Genomic DNA, 22,820 nt, shown 5'->3' with positions numbered 1-22,820 from the left:
AGCGGCCAGGAGGCCGTTCTAAAAGGAAAAAAAGCCCGGCCCCGATTCAGAGCGAGCGCCCTGTCAGAGCGACTGCCTCTGAATCAGGGCCACAGTTCACCATATATTATATAAAGTATTAGTTCTCCTTTAAATATGTGTCATGCGTCTTCTATGTGTCTGGGATAAATACCTTTATTTTGCAGCCCTGATCTACATCACCTGCGAGCTGCTATATGACACGGTCATTACCCTTTTGTGAAGTACGAGCAAACCGGACTGTAGACATCCAAGTATATTGAGTCATGGATATGGAGTTAGGGATGGTACATATCATTTACTGTAGTATTCTGGCAAGAGTTCTTGTTGACCAATGGACACACAGACTGGAAACAGTCCCGCCCACCCACCCCCCCCCCCCTCCGCACCTCTTCCCCGGCTGGACATGTCCTACTGCTGCCTCCATGTTCTGTACATACCATACAGGTTTTGTTATCACCATGAAACACACACACAATCAACCACTAGACACATTTGGTTAAACAGTCTCTTGGTATTTGACTTGCAAGACCAGTCACTAGGTGTGCGGACAGGAAGCAAACACAGTGGACTTTGACACCTTCACATCAGTAACGATTCTTAGGAACTTGGCTTTTTGCTGGAAATATTGTCTTTTCTTTCCAGGCGGGTATAAGGTTCAAAGGCTGAGCTCCCTAGTCCATACCCAGGGGGTATTTCATGTAGGCCCCCCAACAAGGGACCAGGGAAACACAGAGAAGCTGGTAATCTCGGTGATGTTGAGGAAGCTAAGGATGGAACTTGAAGGGTGAAGGCTCCAGCCCCGGGAGGGGTACTGTTAATACCAGGCGACGTGCTTCCTGACGTTCCCAGGCTCGACCCGTTTGCCGATGAGGTGACTATTAGGTTTTGACTAGGAGAAAGCAAATTGGGTGGCGCTGGGACTGACAATAGTCTACCTTGTTCCAACAACCTTAAAATATTGCAGGTAGCAAATGATTCAGAGGTGGAGGAGGAGCGTTTCTCAGAGTCCCTGCTCTGGTCCTTCTTCTGCTTGGTCCTCCGGTTCTGGAACCAGACTTTGACCTGAGTGAGAGAAAAAAAAAACAGGGAGTGAAAACCATGATCAAATTCTCCTACACACTCAAAGCAAATACATAGATCTTATATAGAGGCTCTCACTAAGGGGCCTATTCATTAAACCTAAAAATTCTCTAGAGATAATTAGCTTTAGAACTCTCATGGAGTTCTACCTAATTATAGGTGGAATTCATCATTCCACCTCTCCATAAGTATCTATTCCGGTACCTGTCATTTTTGCGATGACAGCTTTTCGGGAAATAGATACTTTTCCTGCCTATACTACCTTATCGCATCTGGAAACAGTGCTGCGCATGCGCTGTTACATCTGTAAAACCAGCGCATGCGCAGCACTGCCTACAGATGCGGTAAGTTTGTGTACCCGAAACCCCCAACCCCCCCCCCCCGCCGCTCACCTCCTCCCCCCCCGACTTACCTGTCCGCGCAGCAGCCTCCGGCTCCGTCCTGCTGGTCTGTCATGTGGTTTCCCAGCAGACCACGTGACAGATTAGAAAAAAAAAAATTTTTTTTTCTCTTTCTTTACTAGGGTCTCGTCAACCTTAAGCCCCAGGGAGCTTCCTGCTCTGTTTGAGCAGGAAGCTCCACACTGACATCACTGATGATGTCAGTGGGGCCGCCCCCAAACGGCAAGCGTTCCGAAAGGAACGCCTCCGTTTGGCTGGGCACGCCCCCGGCCCGCCCAGCAAACAGAACGAGCTGTCACTCAACATCGACAGCTCGCCCCGTCTGCTACGACGGAGCCGGCTCCGTTGTGCGCATGCGCACTGGAGCAACGTCGACCCGGTTGCGAGCTCATAGAGCTAACGACCGGCTCTGAATTAGCTCCTATATAACGTAATGGGAGAATTGATCCGCTTGTTCTATTGAGTGAGCTGATACAACTAAAATATCACATTGTGTCAATCTGGAATATCGATTATTCTGACATATCCGATTATTGGATTAACCATAAATTTAGCAAAAAAAGTTTGGTTTTACGTATTTACCTGTATAGGCAAGTCATGTGACAGCGATAACAGATGGGCTTATTGCTAACAGGCTGATCGGGAAGATTAGTGCGGAGTTCAGTATAGGACCTTAGGATTTCCAGCAAACTTGTAGCGGGTGAGAGCTCTTATTTATTTTACCTTTTTGTATTATATTGAAATTTATATTTTGCTTTATGTATGTATGTAGACTTGAATGTAATGCCATCGGACACACAGATAAACAGTTGTTTTACCCTGGTGTAACTTTGATGTTGGCAAGAACGGGAATACAGTATGTATACTCTTAGGGGTACATTTACTAAAGTGAGAGTTTTTAGAAGTGAGTTTTAAAACTGATGTTGCCCATAGCAACCAATCAGATTCTACTTAACATTTACCTAGCACCTTCTGGAAGATAATAGCTAGAACCTGATTGGTTGCTATGGGCAACATCACTTTTAAAACTCACTTTAAAAACTCTCACTTTAATAAATTACCCCTTATACTCTTTAGAAACCGGTAGATTAAGGGGAAGGTTCAGTTGTCATCAGCACATTACAAGGTGTCCTTATTGCACGTAGGCCATTTTACCACAATGTTTATATTTCAGGTTTTCCGCAAATGAGGTGAAGGGATTGTAATTTTTGCAAAATAGTGATGCAATAGTACTAATAAAACCTTTGTTGATATATTGGATAACCATGACCCATTGGTGTGGAGTTTGCATGTTCTCCCCTTTGTGTGTGTGGCCTTCCCCCTGGTTGCTTCAGTTTCCACACACACTCCCAAAGCATACTGGCCCTGATTCAGAGCCGGACGCTATTTGCACTCGCTCGTTCAGAAAAAGGGGCTGGCTATTTAAATGAACCGTTCGCTGTTTGCGGTCTGTTCACGCCTCTATGTCTGAACGAGCGAACAAAACATGCGAACGTAATTTTGAAAAAAACGCCCCCTGGCCGCTCGCATCATACGTCATGTCCGCTATTTATTAGATTAATCGACTACATCGAAAGGCGTCTGAACTGCTCGCTATTCTTATGGTTGGTTTTTCCTACCGCAATCATGCGAGCAGTTCTGACTATAAAACAACCCAGTGACGTGGCCGATGACGCTGCTTTGTTAATTATGCACTCCCTTAAAACGCCCGTTTTGACCGTTAGGCACGCCTGCGTTCGGATCTCCACTCCCCGTTTTCAAGCACCTTCCCCTGTTACCACACACAAACGCCTCATCCTGTCACTCAAAATAGCAGGCACTCGCTATTTAGCGATCACATGATTTTCAGCCGCACTGACTGGTTTGCGCATGCGTATTAAAATCCGTACGCATGCGCAGTTGTGCGAACATCGGTAGGAACGAACGAGCGGCCGCTTACGAGCGGCTCTGAATCAGGCCCTCTGTTCATACTATTAGAAGCATGTTTCATGTATTACTTGACTTCTCACTTTTACACGTGAGATATCCCTAATTCTACAATCTACTTTGAAGAGCTCGTAAGTTCCCTTCACCTTCTCACATGGCAGCACATCTTGATGGTTACTTCCATGGGTGGTTTAGAAGAAGAGAGGGGCCCGTGTGCAGTCTATGTACGCCCCCCCCCCTCCATGTCACTGACGCAGTTGCGAGGGAGAGCACTGCGGCACTGAGCCAGAGTGTACTGCGCATGCTGAGGAACGCGGTGCCTAGCCATGTCCCCAGACCCCAGAGAGGTGAGTAGTATGTATGGGAGCAGGGTGTGTGGTGCGGGAGCTCCTGGACCCAGGGAGCGCATGCCCATTGTAGCTACGCCCATGGTTATCCCCAATCAGGGGAGTGTCGCAGATTTCACAAATCTACAAATTTGGTAATGACTGGAAGATAGGCAGTTTCCACGGAATGTCATGCCGGCTGTCGGGATTCCTACTGTCAAAATACCGACAGCGGCATCTCGATGGTTGGTATCCTGACAGGGGTTTGGTAAGTATACTTACCCTCCCCCCTTCTCCCCCTAACTTCTTGTAGCCTAATCCTCCGCATTATTGCCTAAACCTAACCCTCCCCACCTCGCACCCTAACCCTCCCCATTAGTGCCTAAACACAAATCTCCCCCCTTCGTGCCTGAACCTAACCCTTCCCCCTTAGTGCCTAACCCTAACCCCTCCCCAACCCCCAGTAGTGCCTAAAGTCCCCCCTCGGGGTGACTATCCCTAACCTCACTCCAAACAAGGAATGCTAACCCCGCTATGCTACCTAATCCTAACAGCCCCCCCACCTGCGGCTAACAGCTCAGGGTGCCCCGGACTTACCTCATTCGGGCTGGTGTGCCTCTGGATTCCGGCACCGGGATTAAGATAGGCATTGGTATTTCGACGCCTATCTTAAGTCCCTTGTTTTACTTCCCCCGTCGGAATTTAGACCAGCGGCATCGCGGTCATCGGTCTCATACCTACGTCCCTTTCCCACAGCCCTAGTTGGCCCCACAGTCTGCCAGAGGATGTACAGGCCATGTGATGTACCGGTCCTACAATTATAAATGGCACACATTCGGGAATGGGCCCTTCTGTCGGCAAAATGATCCCTTTTCTTCCAAAGCACAGAGAGCTATAAACGTCACAGAGATACTGCCATATTTCATAACAGTTTAGTTTCCAGCTGGCTTAGCTCTGAGGTTGTTAGTGGTTGCAGCTGCGATCTCTCAGGAAAGAAGTTGCTCTCTGCACATTGCCACACCTGCAAAAATGTCCAACATCCTTCATTGACTTTTATCAATGGGAAAACGAATCAAGAGATTAGCAGCAATTCTCAGCTACCGGTTTTCAGTTCTCATCCAGTGCAGGAAATGTCCGTAACCAGTGGGAGCTATTACAACTGCAGACACCGAGATGACTGAACGGATTTAATTTGTGCACCCATCTTACTTGAAGTTGTAATGTACAGATTTGTATTGTTAGTTCTCTTTATTGGGCATATTTGTCAGGGAAATTCTGCGGGAAATCCCCCAACATAACAGCAGTTTGCGGGGGCTACAAGTAAAAATGAAGCCTCCCCAGGATGCATGAAGGGGTGTCTGCAGCAGATATTGGGGATACCTGCTGCCGTACAGTGGCCCTGATTCAGAGCCAGACACCCACAGCTAATGCGCGCGGCCAGGATGATGGTCACGATGGTCAAGACCATCGCGACCACCGGGCTTGCGGTAGGGTCTCGTGGCCGCAAGCCCCAGACAAACAGAGCCGAAAGCTCTCCCACTGACATCACCTGTGATGTCAGTGGGCCCGCCCCCAAATGGTAGGCGTTCTCATATGAACGCCTCCGTCTGGGCAGCCACCCCCCCCGGCCCGCCCACCAAAAGGTGCGTGCTGTCACTCAACATCGATTGCCCATCGCTATCTGGGTCTCGCGCACGATGGAGCCGGCTCCGTCGTGCGCATGCGCTCTGGGCCACCATCGACCCACTTGCGAACGCTCAGCACTTGCGACCGGGTCTGAATCAGGCCCAGTATCTCCAATTTTTAAATACAAAGCAGCCCCCTCCCTTTCAGCCAATACGGGCGCTTACGCAGCCCAGTAGCCACACATGTGCATGATGGCAGCGGGTCCTTACCCAGACGTAAAGTGATAAGAGGTAGCAATCACTTTGCCAGGACTGGTTTCTCACAAGCTCCGTCCCGCCACATAAACTGCATAAATTTCTGCTTAAATATACATTTTCGTATTGCGACTTTGGTCAATATCGTCACGTCATTAGAAATGTGGATTGCGGTAAAAATGTGTCCTTAAAAGTAATAAAGTTATAATGAAATATGATTTGGGTAGAAGTTTTGCCAGTTGGCCACGGAACTCCTTGTATAAGCGGCGTTACTCTAATGTCTTCTATTGGGCAGCTAATTAGGCCGTCTCCCCCGGGCAGCAATTCATGGAACAGTTTATAGACACCCAGCAGGTTCACCATTTGTTACCAGTCTGGAGAACATTCCTACAAATAGGGATCAGGAAAAAGCTTCACCCTTTCGCTTCTCAGACATCATTTGCCGTCCTGCGCTGAAAAGCCGACAGAGGAAGGCGACGAGGAACAATGACCCCCTCCCTGCACAGCCACAGTTATAGCAGACCTGATTGTACAGTGTGATATGCAGGAAAGCATCACGTTATGCTAAACGTTTTATAATCTCTCCTGTAATGCGTCCGTTCAGTTTCTTTCCGCATGTACTGTTCATGGCGAAATGAGTAGAACAATGTGCAAACCCGGTCATATATTTTCTGTAGCCTGATGGTTTCTTTGATTTTGTGTTATCTAGAACAGAGGTTCTCAAACTCGGTCCTCAGGACCCCACACAGGTCACATTCTCCAGGTCACCCAGCAGGTGCACAGGTGTAGTCATTACTCACTGACACATTTTAAAAGATCCACAGATGGAGATAATTATTTAATTTGTAATTCTGTGAGGAGACCTGGAAAACATGCACTGTTTGGGGTCCTGGGTACCGAGTTTGAGAACCTGTGATCTACAGTAGAATGAGCAAAAAAAGGCAAGTGCACGTGGACATACCAAAGCACTTGAAAGGCTGTCAAGAGGAGATATACATGTACCTTGATTTTAGCTTCTGTCTGGTAGACAGAAGCTGATTAGTAGCCTTGATTGTCAGACCACCTGTAAGAGGCTGATAAAGGGTGTGTCCGTGCCTGAGGCCTGCCAAGAGACACTGGGTCTCATTCAGACCCGGTCGCTAGCGCTGAGCGCTCGCAACCGGGTTGATGCGCACGCGCAGCGGCCGCACTGCGCGTGTGCAAGCCCCAGAGTGAAAGAGAAACTCTCTCGCTCCGGAGCTCATTACAAAAGGGGCTGCTGTCGATGGTGATCGACAGCTCGCCCCGTTTTGTAGGTTGGGCGGGGGGGTGGCTACACATTGGAGGCGTTCCCAAGTGAACGCCTGCCGTTTTGTTTGTTGGGTGGTAACCCACAGCTTAGCTAGCGACCAGGAGGCCGCACTTAAACATACAAGCGGCCGCCCTCATTCAGAAAGAGCGATCGCTTCTTGCGACCGCCTCTGAATGAGGGCCACAGTGCTTACTGAGTGTACTGTACGTTCTGTGCTAAAAACTTCTGTTTTGTGAGGGATGTTAGGTCCTTCCACTCTGAGGGGCCCATTTATCATTGTCTATTTGAGGTATAATCCCCAAAAACACCTGTTTTCGGGGGTTAACCTCAAATTTTACGTTTCCCCCATATGTATTAAAGAGGAACCGCGGCAGGTATCTATGGGGGATGCGATGCTGCCAGATTTAGCAACATTGGCATTAGCCGCTGTATCCTATGGGGTATGCCGTGCAAAATTCGCCGACGGAGAGCTCCTCCGGAACCCTGACTGGCCGGCAGCTCTTCGGGGACCCGTGTCCCTCCATATGCACCCGGGCGCTGTGACCGCATACTGCAATGCGTTCATGGGCGTTAACGTCATGCCCAGGTCGCATTGCAATAGCGATCATTAATAAATGGGGGGGGGGGGGGGCCTGACAGAGGGAACCATTTTGTGTAGTTACAGCAGAACAGGCCAGGATTTATTTTGATGTTTTATTTTTGTGCTGCTAATAAAACTAGCTGGGGATACTTCTACCAAGGCCCTGGAGTAGTGTACTACAACTTGGCTGCTGCATGACAAGTGCAAGATCATGGTGCAGGGGCCACCTACTGGGGCAAATGGTTGCACTTGCCATATATATATATATAGAGAGAGATTTTATATATACACACTTGTAGACACCTCCATGTTTACTCTTTGTTTAGGAGCGGCATGCGTTTGGCAAAGATCCTTGGTCCTCATACCATGTAAACTGCAGGTAACGGCCACTCTAACCTGTCGCTTTCACTATGACACATTCAGTGCTCGTCTTCAAATTGCCCATAATGTTAATCGCTCACTTTCGGCAACACTGTAGCATTTATTTTGGAGAAACGGTAATTGCTTTATAGTGTTTGGGACAATGGTCCGGCTTTTGTGTCTACTGGTTGCTGTACAACTGTCACTCTAGTGGATGCCAGCTGACAAGCCAACGCCGGCGATAATAGCCAATCAATAGGAACATACAACACACCATTGTCTGCGCCGTGTGATTTGTACTCTAAAATGGTCCATTATCTCCCTCTCGGCCGGAGATCTGGAAACACCGCGTGGTTCCTTCGCCGGCAGAAGGGATTAAAAGAGCTGGGTTTTATCCACAGCCCTCAGACGCTTTCAATCCATTTAGAAAACATCCTGTGCATCATTTCATACGAACACAGTCCTGCTTCTCTCTGTATTTTACTAAACTGCAACAGGCGAATTCGCCATCGAGCAGCAGCCCGGGGCACAACTAGAAATTGCAGCGTCTGGGGCAAGATGGAAATTTGACGCTCCCCCAAAGTCATCCGTTGTAACCGAATAAATCTAAAATGTTTCTTTCCTCCCACCATTACAGATTCACGCGGCCCGGGGCGGCTGCCCCTCTCACACAGACGTGGTAACGCCACTGTCTGCCCCAACCACCAAATCGGACCACACTAGTGACCTCTGCACACATGCGCTTAATGCCCAATAACAAAAACAAGTTAAACGTAATTCATATTAATGACGCGCTTTCATGAAAAACACAAATTAATATAAATGTAAATTTAAAAAATGCAAACGAAACGAAACTAAACAAAAAACGCTTAAATAACTTGACCCTTCCAGCTGCAGTAAAATTAACTTGTGTCCAGGAGTATTACTGTGTGATTTATGGGGTGTGATTTGATATGATTGATGACGCCGTGGCGTTAACATGGTTAATGTTGACCTAGTGACTGCATCCCGGATTTATGGCACTTGCAGTCTCCTGGGCTGATCTGCAGAGCTGACGCTTTTTATAACGCTGAGCAGAGCGCCCTCACAATAAAAGATACGGAGGTGATGGGGGTGCCAATGATTTATCTCACAGTATTTCTTCCTGATTGTCCAACCAGCTCTCCAGTTTCAAAAATAAATTTGGGCCAGATTCATCACGGATCGCACCTGCAACAGCGTACGCAGATCGGCCCGATGGTGAGTACTGCGCATGCGTATATGCACTGCAGTGCACGTGCGTGAGTTGGCATTGCGATCGCACTGTGATCACGCACGCGGATACAGAGCCATCACAGACCCAGGGACGGAATGTGAGTATTTGGGCGTGGTGATGGGGGAGTGGTCGGGGAAACGCAGGCGTACCTGTCCGTTTGAACGCCAGTACTTGGACGTGCATAAATTAGACTCTGCGACGGAATACGCAGTCTGTGTACTCACTGCGTAATTTCTGAGTAAGGTCAGGGCTGCTGTAATTCTGGGTGACGGGCCGATGTTACTCGATGTCCCCGATGTATATGCAGGACTGCAAGGTATAACAGATGTGAGATAGTGGTAGTGGGCGTCTCTATGCTGGCCATGCGACAGCTTTGCGATTGCATTCATTAGCATATTTTCTCAGCAGCCCTGCGTGTGTAATCGCAGCCGCCATCGCAATAATGATCCGTGATGAATCGGGCCCTCTGTCCTCTGGTTCTATCATAGTTGCCTACCTTTAATTTCCCCTCCCTGAAAGATGTCCGGGGAGGAGGAGCAAGTGAGTTGTGATGGGGCGGGGCCTGACAGTCCGCACCGTTAAGCCCCGCCCCTTCACGGTAAATAGCTTCAATTTGCCGCCAATTTACATAGGGGGCGGGGCTAAGTAATTTAGTCATTAAGCCCCGCCCACTACACGCGGACCCGTGATTGCCGTGGAAATCCTTTCCATTCTGCCCACTTCACTAGGAAGTGGTCAGAATGCAGGAGAAGTGCCTACCCTTCCGGGGGTGTGGGGGGGTTACCCGAAAAATCGGGAGCCTGTATGGGTTCTATGCTCTCCGTCATGTCAGGTGAGCAGCTCCCGTTTGATTGGTTTGAAAAACAGTCTCATTTTAATGTTTATTTGCTGCTTTTATTACAGTAAACAACATGGCAACAGTGGTTTGACCGGTCCCTCTTTGCTGTGCTCAGGGCTCCAGGTAGCTGCCTAAACTCTACTAATTGTATTTTGCAAATACTAACAGGTTAAGTTGTATAGTTCATATAGTAATTATTGTCAGGGCCGGCTCCAGGGGTCGGAGCACCCTGTGCCGGCTCTCGACAGCGCCCCCCAACAAAATGGGGGCGTGGCCTAATTAACATAGGTTACGCCTAATACGCGCAGCATCCATTCAGACTCCGGGGTTCGGCACCGCCTCACAGCAGCATCGGTGGGGGTCCCCAACCTCCCGATTTGACCACCCGCGGGCCACTTCGGCCCACGGGTAGAACAACGGGACCGTACTGTCCCCCTGAAATCGGGAGGTTGGGGAGGGGTGCGCCCTCTATGGGTGGCGCCTCTGTTCGACCGCACTGGTCAGACACCCCTAGAGCCGGCCCTGATTATTGTAGCTTGAGGACAGTGTAGTTCAAGGTTTGATAAAGCTGGAGAATAACAGTTTTGTTCATGGCTAATATTTCTAGTAGAGAACTGTCTGAGGACTATGGGGGTGATTCAGACACGGACGCTAAGCTGCGCTCTCTCGCAGCCATCAGGGGGCGGATATGCAAATTCCGCGATCACACAGCCAGGCTAAAGGATGCGATGGCAGAGTGACATGACGCCCACTTTTCTTACTTAGCACAGATCATCTCCAGGAAGTATATAATTCATCGGTAACATCGAGAGCCATCGGAGCTGCTCACAGCCCTTGAGGGAGACCCTACCCCGCCGCAAGCACTGCAGGCTGAAATACAACCAGGTGACGTGTACAATGACGCTTCCATGCTAATTATGGACACCCATTAAACAATGTTTTGACGCCCAGACGCCTGCGTTCGCACATCCACTCCCCCGTTCACAAGCACCTTCCCTCGTTACCACCCACAAACGGCGCTATCTGTCACTCAAAGTAGCGTCCAGTCTGTGTACTATGAGCGCACGATTCCCGAACACAGTGAGTGGCTCATGCATGCGCATATTGCCACAGACGCACGACAGTCGCCCATAATGTGCGTTTGCGGCTTAGCGTTCGGGTCTGAATCAGGCCCTATATTTCTAGTTAATTATTTTATATTACTAACTGATTACTGTCTTAGGAAAAAGGTGATATTGCTGGCTGGGGAGTCTCTCGATAAAGGGGCGATACTGCTGACTGGGTTCTATCTTGGTAAAGGGCAATGTTGCTTGCTGGGGAATGACTTAGCACAGGGTGATACTGCTGGCTGGGGACTGTTGTAGTAAAAGTTGTTATTGCTGGCTGGGGAATGTTTTAGTAAGGAGCGATACTGCTGGCTGAGGACTGTCATAGTAAATATCGATACTGGTGGCTGAGGACTGTCATAGTAAAGGGCGATACTGCTGGCTGAGGACTGTTATAGTAAAGGGTGATACTTCTGGCTGACGACTGTCTTAGTAAAGGGTGATAGTGCTGGCTGAGGACTGTCTTAATAAAGGGTGACACTGCTGGCTGAGGACTGTCTTAGTACAGGGCGATACAGCTGGCTGAGGACAGTCTTAGTAAAGAACTATAGTGCTAGCTGAGGACTGTCTTAGTGAAGGGGTATACTTCTGACTGAGGACTGCCTTAGTAAAGGTCAATTTTTCTGGTTGATTACTGTCTTAGTACAGGGCGATACAGCTGGCTGAGGACTGCTTTACTAAAGGGCAATACTGCTGGCTGAGGAAGGGCAATACTGCTAGCTGAGGACTGTCTTAGTAAATGGCAATACTGCTGGCTGAGGACTGCCTTAGTAAAGGGGTATACTTCTGGCTGAGGACTTTCTTAGCAAAGGGAAATACTGCTGGCTGAGGACTGTCTTAGTAAAGGGCAAAACTGTTGGCTGAGGACTGTCTTAGTAAATGGCTATACTTCTGGCTGAGGACTGTCTTAGTAAAGGGTGATAGTGCTGGCTGAGGACTGTCTTAGTAAAGGGTGACACTGCTGACTGAGGACTGTATTAGTAAAAGGCAATATTGCTGGCTGAGGAAGGGCAATACTGCTAGCTGAGGAATGTCTTAGTAAATGGCAATACTGCTAGCTGAGGACTGCCTTAGTAAAGGGGTATACTTCTGGCTGAGGACTATCTTAGTAAAGGGTGATAGTGCTGGCTGAGGACTGTCTTAGTAAAGGGTGACACTGCTGGCTGAGGACTGTATTAGTAAAAGGCAATATTGCTGGCTGAGGACAGTCTTAGTAAAGAACTATAGTGCTGGCTGAGGACTGTCTTAGTGAAGGGGTATACTTCTGACTGAGGACTGCCTTAGTAAAGGTCAATTTTTCTGGTTGATTACTGTCTTAGTACAGGGGAGATACAGCTGGCTGAGGACTGCTTTACTAAAGGGCAATACTGCTGGCTGAGGAAGGGCAATACTGCTAGCTGAGGACTTTCTTAGCAAAGGGAAATACTGCTGGCTGAGGACTGTCATAGTAAAGGGCAAAACTGTTGGCTGAGGACTGTCTTAGTAAATGGCTATACTTCTGGCTGAGGACTGTCTTAGTAAAGGGTGATAGTGCTGGCTGAGGACTGTCTTAATAATGGCGATACTGCTGGCTGAGGACTGCCTTAGTAAAGGGAGATACTTCTGGCTGAGGACTGTCTTAGTAAAGGACGACACTGCTGGCTGAGGACTGTCTTAGTAAATGGCGATAGTGCTGGCTGAGGACTGTCTTAGTAAATTGCGATAGTGTTGTCTGAGGACTGCCTTAGTAAAGGGGTATACTTCTGATTGAGGACTGTCTTAGTAAAGGGCGATACTGCTGGCTGAGGACTGTCTTAGTAAAGGGCAATACTGCTGGCTGAGGACTGTCTTAGTAAGTGGTGATACTTCTGGCTGAGGACTGTCTTATTAAATGGCGATACTTCTGGCTGAGGACTGTCTTAGTAAAGGGCGATAGTGCTGGCTGAGGACTGTCTTAGTAAACGGCAATACTTCTGACTGAGGACTGTCTTAGTAAAGGGCGATACTGCTGGCTGAGGACTGTCTTAGTAAAGGGCAATACTGCTGGCTGAGGACTGTCTTAGTAAAGAACTATTGTGCTAGCTGAGGACTGTCTTAGTGAAGGGGTATACTTCTGACTGAGGACTGCCTTAGTAAAGGGCGATACTGCTGGCTGAAGACTGCCTTAGTAAAGGGCGATACTGCTGGCTGAGGAAGGGTAATACTGCTAGCTGAGTACTGTGTTAGTAAATGGCAATACTTCTGGTTAAGGACTGTCTTAGTAAAGGGCGATAGTGCTGGCTGAGAGCTGTCTTAGTAAATGGCGATACTGCTGGCTGAGGACTGTATTAGTAGAAGGCGATACTTCTGGCTGAGGACTGTTTAAGTAAAGGGCGATACTGCTGGCTGAGGACTGTCTTAGTAAATGACAATACTGCTGGCTAAGGACTGTCTTAGTAAAGGGCGATACTGCTGGCTGATGACTGTCTTAGTAAAGGGCGATACTGCTGGCTGAGGACTGTCTTAGTAAAGGGCGATACTGCTGGCTGAGGACTGTCTTAGTAAAGGGTGATAGTGCTGGCTGAGGCAATTTATGGGGGTTTTTTTCCAACAATGTATGAATCATAATTTTTCATTTCTTACAAACTTGGCAGATTGTACGGTAATTATATAGTTTTACACAAATTAAATCTGATTAAAATGTGACCTTTTTTCCCCTATGCTAAGGAACCGCAATTCATGTGAACAAAATATACTTTTTTCCAGTTTGTCTTTCAAGATAATGAGCTTCATGTCTAAATGTAGTTTTCCTTGTAAATATGACTAGGAAATATAAATTAAAATACATATATTGTGACCACAGGATCCAGTGTGTAAAAGATTAAGTGGCTGAACTAAATCATTCATTATAATAAAAAAATGCTGTTATTGTTAAATGAATGTGACAGACACAAAAGGTAGCACAAGTGCCTGCTGGGAAATCCCTTGCCCTAAGCCCACTCTCTTGTTTAAGTAAATCATTTTCTGTGCAGCTTAAGAAAAGGACAATTATAGTTTTCATTTGTGCCTTTACCACTCAGAGATTGTGAAGTGCGGTCCGTGCTTAGGACTAAAATGCGCCGCTCAGACCGACCCCAAGTTATTAAACACAGGCTAGCTGCGAATTGGGCACAGCCGGAAATTTGCCAACAAACAAAAGTCAAATAGTTGGATTTAAAGTCTCTTATGGCCGTAGAGGTGTATTGTGCATTATTCTACTTCGGGCATACGTGCTGGAGGTGCACACACCACAAACATATATATCTCTCTGTCTCCCAAACGTCATCCCATCTGTGTAAGCTCTGTCTGTACACTGCGCATGCATCTAAGTTATACGTCACCTGCCTCAAAGTACATAACCGTAGTCACTGGCAGCGACTATTTACTCGCAGTGTGATTGACAGGGGGTGTTTGTGGGAGGTGACGGGCATAGAACGCAGGCTTGATGCAACCGTTCTCGTGGCGAGTCACAGTCTCAACTGCGATCCCGTACACAGTGACAGCGACTCTGGCTCCTCAGTTCCAGCGACTATTCTGAACAGCCGTAGGTGGGGAATTTAATTTGAGGCGATAAATCATGAAGTTAACGAGTGTTAACTCAACGAACCTAACGCCCGTGAAACACATTTATCGCCTGTCTGCGCGTTCCCATTATCGGGCAATTCAATCCGATAACTGGTCTGCGGGAATTCACCCGTTAATTCTTGCAGGGATGACAGGCGTTGCGTTAAGTACAAGAGAAAAAGGGGAAATTAAGCCTGTACCACAATAAAAGGTAAAATAATATCTACTAACAATATAGAAGTCTATTAGTGACAAAACGACAAAGTGCTTGGGGTTCTTACATTGCATCAAATGGGTATTATAAGCAATTTCAATAGTATTTTGAAAATTATAGCAAGTATTTTTCAGCAAAACACATGCTCTAGAAACATTAGGGATACATTAAAGTGGGAGTAAGTAGGTTTTTGTGTTATTTAAAGGTACTCTAAAAATAAACCTGTCACTTCCAGCTACAATGTTTAAAACCCCCGTCCCACCCATACAGTACCCCCATATACCTGCCCCATACATAAATCAACCCCATATACCTGCCCCATCCATACAGCACCCCCATATACCTGATCCATTATTACGCAACCCACATAACCATATACCTGTCCCACCCATACAGCACCTTCATATACCTGTCCTATCCATACAGCGCCCCATATACATGTCCCATCCATACAGCACCCCCATATACCTGTCCCACCCATACAGCACCCCATATACCTGTCCCATCCATACAGCACCCCATATTCCTGTCCCACCCATACAGCACCCAAATATACCTGTCCCATCCATACAGCACCCCCATATACCTGTCCCACCATACAGCACCCCATATACCTGTCCCATCCATACAGCACACCCATATACCTGTCCCATCCATACAGCACCCCATATACCTGTCCCATTCATACAGCACCCCCATATACCTGTCCCACCCATACAGCACCCCATATACCTGTCCTATCCATACAGCGCCCCATATACATGTCCCATCCATACAGCACCCCATATACCTGTCCTATCCATACAGCACCCATATACCTGTCCCATCCATACAGCACCCCATATTCCTGTCCCATCCATACAGCACCCCCATATACCTGTCCCACCCATACAGCACCCCATATACCTGTCCTATCCATACAGCACCCCATATACATGTCCCATCCATACAGCACCCCATATACCTGTCACATCCATACAGCACCTCCTTATACCTGTCCCATCTATACAGCACCCCCATATATCTAACCCATCCATACAGCACTCCCATGTACCTGCCCCATCCATTCAACATCCCCATATACCTGACCCATCCATATAGCACCCCCATATACCTGACCCATCCATACAGCACCCCCATATACCTGCCCCATCCATACAGCACCACTATTTACCTGTCCTATCAATACAGTACCCTCATATAACTACTCAATTCATACAGCACTCCCATTTGCCTGTCCCATCCATACAGCAGTCCCATATACCTGCCCCATCCACATAGCACCCCCATATACATGCCCCATACATACAGCAAACCCATATACCTGCCCCATCCATACAACACTCCATATATCTACCCCATCCATACAGCATCCCCATATACCTGTCCCAACCATGCAGCACGCACCCCCTTATACCTGTTCCATCCATACAGCACCCCCATATACCTGTCCCATCCATACAGAACCCCCATATACCTGTTCCATCCATACAGCACTCCCATATATACCTGCTCCATACATACAGCAACCCCATATACCTGGCCCATACATACAGCAACCCCATATATCTACCCCATCCATACAGCACCCCATATACCTGGCCCATACATACAGCACCCCCATATACCGGACCCATCCATACAGCAATCCCATATACCTGTCCCATCCATACAGCACTCCCATATACCTGCCCCATACATACAGCAACCCCATATACCTGGCCCCTGGCCCATACATACAGCAACCCCATATACCTGCCCCATCCATACAGCACCCCATATACCTGCCCCATACATACATACATATATCAACCCCATATACCTGCCCCATCCATACAACATCCCCATATACTTTCCCTCATCCATACAGCACCCCCATATACCTGCCCCATCCATACAACATCCCCATATACCTTCCCTCATCCATACAGCACCCCCATATACCTGCCCCATCCATACAGCACCACTATTTACCGGTCCTATCAATACAACACCCCGTATACCTGCCCCATCCATACAGCATCCCCATATACCTGCCCCACACATACAGCAAACCCATATACCTGCCCCATCCATACATCACCCCATATACCTGCCCCATACATACATACATATATCAACCCCATATACCTGCCCCATCCATACAACATCCCCATATACTTTCCCTCATCCATACAGCACCCCCATATACCTGCCCCATCCATACAACATCCCCATATACCTTCCCTCATCCATACAGCACCCCCATATACCTGCCCCATCCATACAGCACCACTATTTACCGGTCCTATCAATACAACACCCCGTATACCTGCCCCATCCATACAGCATCCCCATATACCTGCCCCACACATACAGCAAACCCATATACCTGCCCCATCCATACAGCACCCCATATATCTGCCCCATCCATATAGCATTCCCATATACCTGCCCCATCCATACAGCACCGCATATATCTGCCCCATCCATACAACATCCCCATATACCTGGCCCATACATACAGCAACCCCATATACCTGCCCCATCCATACAGCACCCCATATACCTGTCACATACATACATCAACCCCATATACCGGCCCCATCCATACAACATCCCCATATACCTGGCCCATCCATACAGCACCCCCATATACCTGACCCATCCATACAGCACCCCCATATACCTGCCCCATCAATACAGCACCCCCATATACCTGTCCCAGTCACAGCACCCCATATACCTGCCCCATCCATACAGCACCCCCATATACCTGTCCCATCCATACAGCACCCCCATATACCTGCCCCATTCATACAGCACCCCCATATACCTGCCCCATCCATACAGCACCCCATATACCTGTCCCATCCATACAGCAGCCCATATACCTGCCCCATCCATACAGCACCCCCAAATACCTGTCCTATCCATACAGAACCCCATATACTGTACCTGTCCCATGCATACAGCACCCCCATATACTGCACCTGCCCCATCCATACAGCACTCCCAAATACCTGCCCCATAAATACAGCACTCCCATATACCTGCCCCATAAATACAGCACCCCCATATACTGCACCTGCCCCATCCATACAGCACCCCCATATACCTGTCCCATCCATACAGCACCCCCATATACCTGCCCCATCCATACAGCACCCATTATACCTGTCCCATCCATACAGCAGCCCATATACCTGCCCCATCCATACAGCACCCCCATATACTGTACCTGTCCCGTCCATACAGCACCCCCATATACTGCACCTGCCCCATCCATACAGCACTCCCATATACCTGCCCCATAAATACAGCACTCCCATATACCTGCCCCATAAATACAGCACCCCCATATACTGCACCTGCCCCATCCATACAGCACCCCCATATACTGCACCTGCCCCATCCATACAGCACCCCCATATACCTGTCCCATCCATACAGCACCCCCATATACCTGCCCCCATCCATACAGCACCCCATATACCTGCCCCATCCATACAGCACCCCCATATACTGTACCTGTCCCGTCCATACAGCACCCCCATATACTGCACCTGCCCCATCCATACAGCACTCCCATATACCTGCCCCATAAATACAGCACCCCCATATACTGCACCTGCCCCATCCATACAGCACCCCCATATACTGCACCTGCCCCATCCATACAGCACCCCCATATACTGCACCTGCCCCATCCATACAGCACCCCCATTTACCTGTCCATTGGAGTTTTTCACAACCTGACATATAATTATTGGCCAAGTTAAGCAAATTAAAAATTATTTGTGACTAATTATTCATTAAGGAGGGTGTCGTTCTGACATTTTTTACCTTAAAATAGGGGTTTTGCAAAACGTATCACCTGCTCAAGGAGTCCCATTAAAAAAGATGTGAAAACACCAGTAAAGCATTAACGCGTGTTACCTGGCCGATTACCTTAATTGGGTGAATTATATTTTAACATCTGTTTTGCTTTTTAACATGCGATAATGGGTTATCGTGGCTAACTGGATCCAGCTTATAGAGTCAGAACTAGAGATGTTGCTGGACCCCCGTGTTTTGGTTCGGTTTTGGATTTCTTTAAAAATGTATATTATTATTAACATCAATAACTTTAATTTCCAGCCATTTGCTGTCAATTCTCACCACCTCTCAGCACCTGAAACGGGAGGGCGGGTCCTAAATGCAACCAAAACACCTGAGATCCGATCTCTAAATCCGAGTTCTGAATATGCGAGAAGACCCAGGTCAGGGCTTCCGTCTACTCTAAGGGCCTGGTTCAGACACTGTATGCGTGTGCTCGCAAGTAGCCCGATGTTCTGCGTACACGCATGCACATGCCTCATTCTGCGCATGCGCGAACTACTCACTGCGATCGCATACCGCTCGCTCAACCTTCAAAGACAGCCCAGTGTAATGAGTGACAGGAGAGGCCATTTGTGGGTGGTAACAGGGGCAAGACACTAATAAGGGGGGTGTGGAGGTGCGAACACAGGCGTGCCTGAGTGTTTCAACGCCTTTTCAGAGGCGTGCATAATTAATTTGCAGCGTCATAGTACACGTCACTTGCCATTTTTTTACACTGAAATGCTCGCAGAGCTTGCGGTAGGGTATGGCTACCACAAGCATTGCGTTCGCATCCGATGGTCCTGGATGTACCAATGTTTTCATACACTTCCTGGAGATGACGTGTGCCAGTGGGCAGCTCTACATATACGCTAAGGTGTGTCAGCATACACAGATCGATCACTCGCACAGCCAAAAGTGGGTGTGCTTATGCCTTGGCGAGCGATCGCATCCCATGACTTCAATTTGGAAAATTTGCATTCGCTCAGTGCGAGCGTACGCATCTAGCGACCGGGTCTGAATCAGGCCCTAAGCCCCAAAGTGATTCTGAACTGGGACTCAGAGCCCCTGATTTTAGTTCGTTCAGATTTCTCAAAAACCGAACCTCTCAAAACCCGTGATACTCAAATGACCTGCGTCTTTGTACACAGAGGGTGCTTGGATTTGCAAAGCCGCAGGTGGGCGTTTCATTACATATCATGGCGTCTGCGACATTTACATATTTTTGCCCAGTAGCTGCCTACGGGATGGTACAGTAGCTGCGATGGCCCTAGCGTCCATCTCCTAAGCGGGCCCTGCGTTTTCTCACAACCAAGTGGTGTCATAAATCTAGCTACATCCTGGTTTAGTCATGTGTAATATCATCAGCCAAATCCTCTTTCTTTCGCTGGACCACAGATTTACCACTGCTATATAATAGCTACAGTATATAATTGTTTTACTTCATAGAACCTCGATCACTGGGTGAGGTCGAGAGGTGGCCCAGAAGCTAGGGGGTAAATTTACTAAAGTGAGAGTTTTTAGAAGTGAGTTTTAGAAGTGATGTTGTCCATAGTAATAGTAACCAATAAGATTCTACTTAACATTTAACTACCTCCTAGAAGACAATAGCTAGAATCTGATTGGTTGCTACAGGCAACATCACTTTTAAAACTCACTTCTAAAAACTCTCACTTTAGTAAATTTACCCCTAGCTCTCTACGCTGCTGTATCTTCCATAGACAGAGATGGGGAGATGTACTAAGCCTTGGGGCGGGATGTACTAACGTCACAAATTAGGTCAAACCCCCCTGAAAATGCTGTTTTTGGAGGTCTGACCGGATTTCTCATTTGCATCAAACTCCGGAACATTCTGGGGACTGTGATGCGGTGAGATGGCGTTGCCGAATAGAAGACGATGGACTTCTATTGGCGATGCAACCCATGGGAGGGATCCAACCAGATCCCTGCCAGTACCCCCCAGCGGCGCACGTCCTTCTGCGCATACACAGAAGTATGTCAGACAGACGTCTGGGTCATAGACCTGGCAGTCCCTCTAAAGGGCCACTCTTAGCAAGAGAGCTGTCCTGTGTGATTGTCTTCATGCATACCTGTGTAATTAATGCCGACATGCACGCAAAGGGTGGCGGGGTGCATCCTATCCTGAAAGAGATAAAGTGCAAACCAATCAGCTCCTGACTGTCATTTTTTCAAACACAGTGACAATTAGGAGCTCATTGGTTGGTACTTTATCGCTCTCCATTTTATCTCTCGCCAAGGCTTAGTGCATCTCCCCCACAGACATACGTCACTTGCATAATTGCCGCCCACTTGTGCACAGAAGGTAATAATCTGCAGTGAGATCCATCATGGTTACCATTATCCTGGCAATTGCTATCTCATAGGAGAGCCTGAAGGGCTATGATGATATGATGCCTTAGTGACACAATGACGTTAGGAGGAAACACTCCTCGCCGTTAGATGTCCCTATGGCCATTGCCTTTTCTCCGTGGGGTCAGTATTTAGATGCCTATCATTAGTCCCATGCCGGGATTTCAGTGTTGGGAAGCCGGCGGTCGGCATTTCGACCGTCAGCTTCCTAACTACATGCCGTTACTGTAATACACAGGTTCTCAAACTCGGTCCTCAGGACTCCACACAGTGCATGTTTTCCAGGTCTCCTCACAATCACAATTGAGATAATTAGCTTCATCTGTGGATCTTTCAAAATGTGTCAGTGAGTAATGAGTACACCTGTGCACCTGCTGGGTGACCTGGAAAATGTGACCTGACCTGTGTGGGATCCTGAGGGCCGAGCTTGAGAACCACTGCTGTAATAGTACACTATGGACCTCATTCAGACCCGCTCGCTAGATGCGATCGCTCGCATCCAGTGTATGCAAATTTGTCAAAGTGATGGCATGGCAGGCGCTCGCTCGCCAAGGCATAAGCACACCCACTTTGGCTGTGCGAGCGATCGCTCTGTGTATGCAGACACCCATTAGCATATGTAGAGATGCCCACTAGCGCACGTCATCTCCAGGAAGTGTATTAAAACATTGGTACATCGAGCACCATCGGTAACGATCGCAGCGCTTGTGGTTGCCTTACCCTGCCGCAAGCATTGCGAGGACTTCAGTGTAAAAAACAGGCATGTGACGTGTACTATGATGCTGCCTGTTAATTATGCACACCTTAAAAATGGCGTTGAAACACCCAGGCACGCCTGCGTTCGCACTTCCACACCCCCGTTATTAGTGTCCTGACCCTGTTACCTCCCACAAACGGCCTCACCTGTCACTCATTTCACTGGGCTGCCTTTGCTGGGCGAGCGAGCGGGCTGCGATCGCACAGAGTACTTCACGCACCCGCAGAATTAATCGTGCGCATGCGTGTTCGCAAACCATCAGGCCACTTGCGAGCGCACTGCATGAATGAGGTCCTACAATTCACCGTGATGCATTGCAGCAGCAATATTTAATATTTCACTATGTGACATTGGGGTTAATGCTGCCACCAGTGAAACCCTTTTTTTCCCATTTTTCCCCCAAAAAATGTGGTTATTTCATCCTCTGCTAAATGTATTATAAGGCAGTCTGTGGTATCGAACTGAGGGCCGGATTCAGCAAGGATCACAAGTGCAAAAATGCACGCACCTGGTCGATTGTTGCTTTCGCAACAGCCACTGCGATCATGCGCGTGCGCGAAACAGCCACTGTGATCGGAACTGCAGTGACTACACAGACCCATTACAGGGTGATTGACAGGAAGTACCGTTTGGTGTGGTGACGGGGGGGGTTGGTCGGCGAAACACAGGCGTGGCAGTGCGTTTCATCGCCGTTAAGCCCCTGAGCTCTAGATACCAACAGGAAGTTTAGCAGTTTGTGAGTGAGGTCTGAGCTGCCTTAATTGTGCGTGAGGCTCCGATGGTACTCGATGGTACCGATGTTTTTGCAGGCTTGCGAGGTATTACGGATGTGAGCAAAGGGAAGTGGGCGTTTTTATGTTGTGCAGTGGCCGTATTGCAATCGCATAATTTTGCCGCAGGACTGAGTACGCGCTTGCTGCCGCAATCACATCAGTGATCCTTTCTGAATCACACCCTGAGTCCCAGCTCGGATCCTTTTTGGGGTTCCGATTAGAACCAAGTCCCAGGTCTCCT

At 48.2% G+C, this 22,820-nt stretch overlaps 1 protein-coding gene across 1 annotated transcript in view; it reads right to left on the bottom strand.

Annotated features, from left to right (window-relative positions):
- Positions 1–419: 419 nt before the first annotated feature.
- VAX2 (ventral anterior homeobox 2) overlaps positions 420–22,820 on the bottom strand; it is a 79,716-nt gene continuing 57,315 nt past the window's right edge. The window contains exon 3 of the mRNA XM_088463859.1: positions 420–1,083. Coding sequence (XP_088319985.1) covers positions 619–1,083 — 465 coding nt within the window. The 3' untranslated portion in view covers positions 420–618. The remainder of the gene's footprint in view (positions 1,084–22,820) is intronic.

This window comes from Taudactylus pleione, unplaced genomic scaffold (genome assembly GCF_031769625.1).
Source record: "Taudactylus pleione unplaced genomic scaffold, aTauple2 ptg001476l, whole genome shotgun sequence".
In the NCBI taxonomy this organism is placed as follows: Eukaryota; Metazoa; Chordata; class Amphibia; order Anura; family Myobatrachidae; genus Taudactylus; species Taudactylus pleione.
Note: the sequence above shows the minus strand (reverse complement) of the source record. Positions and strands in the feature narration are given on the sequence as shown.